Genomic DNA, 9,350 nt, shown 5'->3' on the forward strand with positions numbered 1-9,350 from the left:
GAATTAGGAGACGTGTTTAAGATTACTGACAGACCCTGATATACGTTACGGTTGAGATTTTCTTCTAGAACTAGATTTACATTGAGTTATGGAGTTAGGGTTCTAGTTCATTAAGGACTTTGGCTAAAATTAACGTGACAATAATTATTAGGGTGCATCTTAAGCTTAGGGTAGACTAATATGCATATATATTACTATTAGTATTTCCAGGGCTAGTTGTATAGCATATATTTTGCATGGTCAGTAAAATGAATTAAGGATTAGCACTCAGATGATGGGAGTTAATAAAACTTGTATACAAAAATCCTCTATAGTATTTTTGATCAAAATGCTTACCCGTAAATGTTGGTCATGTCCTTCACCATAAGCCTCCATAAGTATTTGTATAGGTAGGAAAGTGATGTAAAGGCCCATTCTAACAACTCTGTGTCCTGAGTTTCTAACAGACTTGTAATGCAGAGAAAAAAATCTTGAAAATGTGGATAAAAATCTGTCTGAAGATCACGGGCCAGCTGAACCACCAAACTAGATTAAAAAACACATAGCAGAATTATGACTTCATTTGCACGCTGTATTAAGCTATAGTTTGTTTAACTGAGTACCCCTTAATTGGATAGGCTCACACAATATGTTCAGCTAAAAACTATGGTTTTCAATTATAGTAAGTTGCATGGGGTACGAAATCAGAATGAAACAAATAACTTTATGACATAGTTCAATGTGTGAACACAGCCTGTAACAAACATATATATTCAACAATAATTATAAATAGCCCTGAAAATTTTTGCTGGCCTATTGTGTGCTTAGAGTGCAATGTATTTATATAATGTATTCTTATAGCTGAAACATTCCTCAGCTACAGTTTTGAGAAGCAGATATAATTTGTATTATTGCTCCACTATTAAATAGTCAGTTGATTATATTATGCATATGTATGAAGTATTTAATCTGCAGTATAGTACTTTTTCCAATCTGTTACCCTTTTGATCCATTGGACCAATTTCTATCATCATTTGGTCATAAACATCTATAGAGATTATATCTGCTGATATCCAATACAGCTGGAAAACATCAGACTGGAGAGGACTATTCTACATTAAAATGTGGTGTAGGGCCTACGTGAATTATGTGATTCATACTGACTGGTTACACATTGTACTGTAATTGATTTTACCTCATACTCTAAACCAAAAGTAAAGAGGTCACATTATAGGTTAATGCATTGTGTGAAACCAATCAAAGTGTTGTAAATAAAACAGAAACAATCATTAGGATTAAAAAAAATTAAAGGCACTCAGTACCACAGAATCATACTCTTTTTATTTACAGATAAAAATACCCGCATTCTTGTCTTGTGTCTGAAGAAAATGTATATCTGATGACAACATATACTTACTCCAAAAGGGGTTGAAATGCAAGACTGTTTTTCACTTGCAGGTGGGTTTTCAAGCTTTTTACAATATTATTCTGATAGTATACTATTTGATTGAAAGACTGGCATTTGTTGACTACCTGTCTGTAGAATGTCACTATGTAAAAGAAATAAAAAATAAAAATTAGGGAAAAAATTAGGGGAAAAACTGAGAAAGCAAAGTAATTAGTAATAGTTATAAATAATTCAAAGGATGATACTTTTTTGTCAGGGCTAAGGGACTAAGGGCTAAAGCTCTTGTTATATACACTCAAGAGGATGAGTCAAGAAGAATTAACAAGGGTAACTTCTTCATTCTTCCTACTTCTTATACAGAACACATCAGAAATCTTCCAATTTTAAAAATTAAAAATAAGTAATTCATTCTCTCTCGCTCTCTCTTAATAATTGTGGCAAGAAAGGTCGTAAAATGGAGCAAAACTCATTTAACAAATGTTTCACATAGCAACAAAAATTTTGGCCTCAATTGTGGTTGTAAGTTGAGCACTACATGTACTACTATATTGGTACCAGGAGATGATGATCCTGCACAAATGCAATAGATATTATAATCCTGTCTAAAATGCTTGCTAATAAATGTTGTTAGAAAAGTTATTTAGACTGTAATAATCCTATATGGTTTATATTTGCATTATGTGTCACTAACAAGAAACATTTCAGTTATTTAGATATTTATCAATTTACAGACAGAGAAATACATTGTTTTGGCAGGCTACTTCTACACAATATCTATCTATATTTAATCTAATGTTAAAACTGTGCAAAACCTGCTTGGTGTTCAATATATATATATATACATATAGGAAAATATGGTTTATTTGATACAACAACCTGACACAAGAGTTGAATGCAATGATTTCAATAAGAAAAAAAAAGTAGTAGAGAGAAGTTGCATTGCATTTTTAAAATATCCACTCTTGCTCAAAAATCTAAATGGATGAATTAAGCAATGTTGTAGCAAGTTCTAGAGTTAAATTAAGTGAAGGAACCAACAAAGTAATAGTGTTTTTGGTATATTACTGTCCATCCAATCTAAGAGGAGATGTGGATAATGTGGAAATTACTTAAAATTTGTTATGTAGCCAAACATAATCCTTCCAGAAAATTCCTGGCTGTCTTACAAGACAACTCTGTTTTTATAGAGGGAGGAGGAAAGCATAGAAAAACTATTTTTGACTTGATGCTAACCAAAAACTGAAGACTTAGTTTAGAAACTGAAAGTAGCAGAAACAATGGGATAAAGTAACCATGTATTACTGAATTTGTTATTGTAAATACTTGGATTTCTGAGTGAAATGCAATATAAAAAAATTTTTTGGGGGAAAAAGAGTATACCAAAATGCCATGTCAGATTCAGCTCTCTCCATTTCTCAAGTCCTTCATGGAAATAGGTGTCAACCTCCTAACAAAATCAAGCATATACATTAATCAGTAGACATACATATTATTTTTCAAAGTATAAGGCATACAAACAATATTTTCTATGGTAGATCGATATTTTGTGGTATATAACAAAAAAAACCCTAAAATATTCCAGTGGTTATTATCTTGCATATATAACTTGAAATGATTTGCCAATGAATTACAAAAAGAACTGAAAATCCTAGTAAATCAATGACGATGGCAATATTTTATAATCCAATAGTAATGATTTGACGGTAGAAAGCCAAGTGCCAATTTTTGTTACAGTAAGATATTAATTTCCTTCTATTGCTTGTTTTCACTGTTTTACTACCAAGAAAGAAAGAGTGAGAAGAAAAGAGTAGAGAAAAATAGGAACATTAGGAAGAGACTTTCTACAGTTAATGTAAATTGTCACTAAAATTAATAACAGTATTTTACAGCCAGATCTTTCATTACACTACATGAAATCGTAAACATGTCAGCATTATATAAGATAATGGGATATGTATGTAAATTTTCCTTCATTTTTAAAAAAATTGTTTCTTCTTTTTAAAACTAAACAATCGTATTCAGAAGCTGATTTTGACATGTTGCAGATCTGCCTAAAATAGGCAGATCTAAATGCATCTATATTATAATTACTGCTGAATTGAAAACAATAGTGTTTATCATAGCATTTAAGAGTAAATAATGAGAATCCATTCAATAAATTTTCTCAATTCAAGGTACATAGCCATGACAACAATTCTTCCATGATGCCATAATTTATATATATATATTTTATGCACATGCGCACGCACACTTGTAATTTGAGATGTGGTACAATGAGGCCCATATGTGTTTCTGCCATAGTTCCTCTTCTGTACAGGGGAGCTACAGAACTTCTTTAATGTATACGTCAAACTTTCTAAACAGTGGCACTCAAGGCAACTAATTGCATCATGGGAATAATATAAGAATGTACCAAAAAGGGATAGTAATCTTGTTACCAGACTTGGAGAGAGGGAGGACAATGATATCAGCTGAGATGAAAGAATCCTAAAGGGCAGCTATTTCAGCAAGTAAACAAAATAAGACAGAGAACTGTTCCTATCACTAAGGAATATGATATATGGCAATATTCTCACAAAGACAATATGATTTTAAGACTGTTGGTCTTACCTCAGCATAGCTTCCTGTTCTATCAATGCGATGTATAATGTCAATGTTTACATTGCTTAAACGTTCTGAAAAAGTGAGGAACTACAAGAAAAACAGAGAAGATACTCTGGCTGAATATCAGTAATTCATGAAATCACATTGTAAAAAAAATACTTTGTCAAATCTGATGCCACTGCATCTTTAAAATATTTTTCTTATAATGGCATGCTTGAAAACACATGGCCTATACATACACTATAACTTTCTGATATTGACACATGTCAATATGAATTAGTCCTTTTTTGCACTTAACCACATGTTCCACATTCTGGATAATAATTAATAGTAATAGTATGCTTTAAGCCTAAAATAGTGACAGTTGGCTGAAAAACTTGCTCCAGTCCCCAAATAGGAGCCTTCCCAATCTAGTACTGTAAATTGTTGTCTGGACGAATTTGCTCATTTCACCCAATTGTAGATGATTCCTCTGTTAAACTAAACATTATTATAATGTATATGCAACTGGATGGGCAACCAGAATGGACATTATTTTCATTCGCAAACTAACGATTTAGATAGTCTTTAGTATCACTAAAGACAGCTATTAATTTCATAATTCTAAAATGAAAATAGATGTCACAATTTCAGGTCTAACTCAATAACGTATCCAGGATTAAATTAACAGCAACGCATCTATTAATTCTCCTTTGCGGTAAATCAAATATTAAATTGATCTGGCACCCGTGTCTCACCCGATGCGTGTTCTCAGTCTTATGAGCTGACGATTTGGTCTTCATGTGTTCGACAATTTAAACAACAACAAAGAAGGTATTTTGGGAGACGATGACGGTAAACTAAGCAAGAGATCTTGCAAAAAACGATGTATCCGACACCCGTACAAACATGCGCCTCTTCAGCTCCAGGAGGCTACCATCTTGATTGAGGGATTCTGGGATACGGCCATCATGTGACACGTAAGCCGGAAAACAGAAAAGTGGAAGGAAAACTCGGCGCGGTGATGTCATTTTACAAATCTTTCTGGGTCTCTGGGACAGATAATCCGAAGGAGTTTGTGCCTTTTAATAATTTTTGTCAGTTGAAAAAAGCATTACTAGACTCCTAATTTTTGTCGCTATAACTTAAATACGGCTCTTCTTCTGTAGAGACTGGTCTCCGTGTGCATTGCTCGGCTGCGAGAGAGCGTGCTTGGGAAATAAAGCAGAAGGCTGAACCTAATCCAATAAGATAAAACCAAGTAACTGGTGGGTGGATTCTGAGTTAGAGCCATAGATAGGGGGTCCCTGGAAGTCCAAACAGTCTAATATAAATAAATAATTGGACAAACGATCAAACACTATAATGGGAATCTTGTACTATTGATATCTGATTGATGTCAGTGATGAGTTTGGGGCTAGGAGTTGCCGTGGTTTTTGCAAGTACGTTTGTTTCTAAGATAATACTGAAAGATCTACAGTCCAATAGATTTACAGTAATTAAAGCTATAATTAAGTCTTGACCTTGGGGACAAAAGCAGGTTAACTACTGTTCTGAAAATAAAGTTGTAGGCTGGCAAGGAAGTATTTAGATCAAGATTATGTGTGTGCCTATTTGCATATTTTATTTATTTATTAGTTTATATCCCACCTCTATTCACCTTTCTTTTGTACAACTCAAGGAAGTGGATATAATGCTCCTTTCCTCCTCTTACAAAAACTTTGTGGGGTTGGGCTGGGCTGAGGGAGAGCTACTGACTCAAAGTCATCTACTCAGCTTCTGTGCCTGAGGGAGGACCATAACTCACAGTCTCTCTGTTTTTAGTCTAGGACTTTTTAACTGCTGTTAACATATTTTTACATTACAATGTATTAGACTTTCTCACAATAAAAAAGTTAATGTATTTGACATCTGGATACCTGACAACATCATGATTTCAATTAGTTTAAACTGCAGATATATTAATAAAAGTTTTAAATAGAAGTAATAGTAAAGCATGGAATGTTGGTGTAGGAGGAGAAGAAAAACAATGCAGTTTGTCAAACTAAATCTGCCATTTTTGTGACACCAAGATAAGCAGAGATATTAACCATTAGTATGCTTTTCTGTAACTACTATATACCGTACTACTAAAAGAAAATTAGTAATTCTGTAAAAGTAGGAAGTATAATTAAATTCTTGTGTGATTTTTTTTGTACTTCTTTACATAAATTCAGTATAACAACAAAATGTTTAGAAGCCAATATAATGCCACACAATGGGACAATTTTTTTAAAAAAGGCCACGCTCTATCTTACTTGTGAAATAGTATCGGTGAAATAGAGCTCAAGAAGCCATTATCAGAAAGTGAGAGAAGCATATCAACATCTTATCAGATAGTTGGCATATCAAACTTTGAGAACCAGAAAAGAAACTGTAAAAAACAAATCTTAGAAGACCAAAAGGAACCATGATCACAAATGCAATAATGAGGGCAAAATATTTATTTTTCAATATAGCTTTGCAATTAGCAGAACACTGTGTTCATAAGTCACTGAAAGAGTCTAGCTGCTTTATTACCTTAGGATAGGGGTGTCAAACTTGTGTCATCATGGCAGCGTCACGTGACATATCAGGACTTTTCCCCCCCTTCGCTAAACGGTATGATGCATACGGCCCATGGGCCGTAAGTTTGGCAGCTCTGCTTTAGGACCTTAGGGAAAATAGGGAAAGGAGTCCTATTGAATGGTGTGTACTTGTTTTCCCCTTAGCTATTCAAAATTAGCTTGTCTAAGATGCCCAGTCACTGTCATCTGTGAATACTTCATCAAATTAAGTGGGAGGAACTTGAGTCTGTGCACAAAGAGTGAAAAAAAGCAGTACTTGGTTAAAAGTGGAACTAATAAAGCCATAGGAGTAATTAGATAATTTTATAATTAGCAATAGCAATAGCACAGACTTAGATGCTGCTCCACAGTGTTTTGCAGTACTCTCTGAGTGGTTTACAACGTCAGCATATTGCCTCCAACAATCTGGGTCCTCATTTTACCAACCTTGGAAAAATGGAAGGCTGCGTCAACCTTGAGCCAGTCAGGATTGAATTCCTGGGCAGAGTTAGTTTGCATTCTAACTACTGCACCACCACAAGTCCACCATTCTAACCACTGTGCCGCCATAATTAACACACTGAAGTGGGTCTATTAAGGATGATGTGCCAGATTTTCCTCTATGTTCTCCTGTTCTTACACATAACATGATGTAGTAAGGTATCAGGTTTTAAAGAAAGTCTCTAAGCTTTTCATTTCCTTCCCCAGTTCCCTCTGGCTATTTTTCAGAGCTTTTTTCTCGTCTTCTGAGGCAGCCTAGTTCAAGAGTATTATCTTTTTTTTTAACTGAGTCATCCTTCTGTAGTATGGAAAGTCTGGTGTAAGAGCTGGTACTGTCTTATAAAGCTTTTGCTAGCTAATAGGCAAGACATATAAACTATATATGTTCTTAAGTAGAACTTTTAGTAGTATACTATATAACTTTCAAGTCCTTCCCAAGGCCTTTTCAGTTTGGATCTGATTCCTGAAGAAAGAATATTGGCTATCACTACCCAGGAAAACTTTGCTGTTGTTTGTTGTTGCTTTTGATAAAATGGAGCTCCACTAGCTGAAGATTTTATATTTTATATTATGTTCTGTATTCAATTCCTCAACGTACTTGGCTGAACTCACTGATATCTATGGAGATTCTCAATCATTCAGGTCATGGTGGTCCCAAAGTTGCTTTTATAAAAGGCAACTGGTCTTTCTTTGTTTTTGCTTGAAGACATTTCACTTCTCATCCAAGAAGCTTCTTCAGTTCTGAATGAATGGTGGAGAATGGAAGGATTTATATTCTTTGCAGTCATCTGGTTATTAGCACTCTGAGAGTCATTGAGACGTTTGTTTCCTTTATCTCATCGGGCTGAACTGCACGCTCCATGTTGATTGCTGCTATTGCCTTCACGCCCCAATCCCTAAAGCTGCTCATTCAAACCAGCAGCAAGCAGGAGGCTGCTGCAACACCGCCCAGGTCGGGACCAAATGAGGCCTGCAAGGACGCTGGCTTTGTAGCAGAAAAGCAGCAGTCTTTTACTCAGATGCTGGCAAAGCTGTTATCCTTAGATCCAGGGGTGAGATGCTCTGAAGTCTGCTACTGGTTCGCTGCGTGCATTCATGCGCACCAAATGCGCCAAACGCATGCTTCGTGCGCACTAAACACTGAAAAAGGAGGCTTAAGAAGCCTTTTCTAAGGTAAGTAGAACAGCAAGGGGGGAAAACAGCTGTGTTGCGCAATTTAGATTCACTAGAAAGGAGGATTTCCTGCTTTCTAGCGAATATAAATCATGCGGCACAGCTGATCATCGGAAATACTGGTTCATCTGAACCAGTAACATTTTTTTACTACTGGTTCGCCTGAACCGGTAGCTTTTATTATTACTGGTTCAGGCAAACCAGTCCGAACTGGTAGCATTTCACCCCTGCTTAGATCTCACATTCTTACAGGTTCACCAGCATCTGAGTGAAAGACTGCTGCTTTTCTGCCACGTGAGTCAGCCTTCTCTGGAACTCTGGAAATCTTCAAAAGGTAAGTGAGTGATCGGAAATGGGGTGGGGAGGAGCAAATGGAATCTGTGAGGCTAGCAAAACAGGCCCGGTGCCTTGGTGGGGCAGAGTGGGGGAGGAATAGGCATGGGGCATGTTGCAGAGTCTCTATGATCAGTCATAAGGGTGAACAACCGCTGTGGTGTTCCAACATACATAACTTCGGGATCATGTAGTAAGTACTTTTGGGGTTGCAATTTTGAATGGTCGCTAAGTGAAATGTCGTAGCTCAAGGAATATCTGTACTATCATCCTGGTTCCCAAGAAACCTTCAATCAAGGAGCTGAATGACTACAGACCAGTTGCTCTGGCATCTGTATGTCAGGTTCCGAATCAGGATGAGAAAATAAATCGCAGACAATAGGGTGGATATTGTTCTAAAGTTTTATCTTCCTAAATTTGGCATGCTCTGACAATCACCCAGTGCAATTACAGTGAAATATTGTCAGCTCTAACCTTATTGTGCTTTTCCTTTCCATTTTAAACGTAGCACGGCCCACCCCTTTACTCCTCCCCCAGATTCCACTCCAAATCCCTGTGCTGATTGGAGGGCTCCAGCTGCCTTCCTCTGGCCAGTAATTCAGTGCAATTAGTCCTGGTTCGTTGGGGCCATTCTGATTGGGATAGGTCTGGTAAGCCTCTGTTAATGCTGGCTAACGCAGCCAGCACCTCATCCATGCAAGTGCAGTCCTATCCGCCCTCAGCTGGAGGCCCTGTGAAAGCTGAAAGAAGAGGATTCAACTGTCTGTATGCAGGAGGAGGCAAGTGAT

General features: G+C 36.4%; 1 protein-coding gene across 1 annotated transcript in view; it reads right to left on the reverse strand.

Annotated features, from left to right (window-relative positions):
* The window catches only part of UTP20 (UTP20 small subunit processome component), an 81,280-nt gene extending 76,330 nt beyond the window's left edge, over nucleotides 1-4,950 (reverse strand). Inside the window, exons 1-5 of the mRNA XM_034403173.3 lie at nucleotides 4,729-4,950; nucleotides 3,998-4,078; nucleotides 2,768-2,834; nucleotides 1,397-1,529; nucleotides 337-525 (exon numbers count right to left, since the gene is read on the reverse strand). Coding sequence (XP_034259064.1) covers nucleotides 337-525; nucleotides 1,397-1,529; nucleotides 2,768-2,834; nucleotides 3,998-4,078; nucleotides 4,729-4,773 — 515 coding nt within the window. The 5' untranslated portion in view covers nucleotides 4,774-4,950. The remainder of the gene's footprint in view (nucleotides 1-336; nucleotides 526-1,396; nucleotides 1,530-2,767; nucleotides 2,835-3,997; nucleotides 4,079-4,728) is intronic.
* Between the last annotated feature and the right edge of the window lie 4,400 nt (nucleotides 4,951-9,350).

This window comes from Pantherophis guttatus, chromosome 7, assembly GCF_059756535.1.
Source record: "Pantherophis guttatus breed Tessera chromosome 7, ASM5975653v1, whole genome shotgun sequence".
Lineage (NCBI taxonomy): Eukaryota > Metazoa > Chordata > Lepidosauria > Squamata > Colubridae > Pantherophis > Pantherophis guttatus.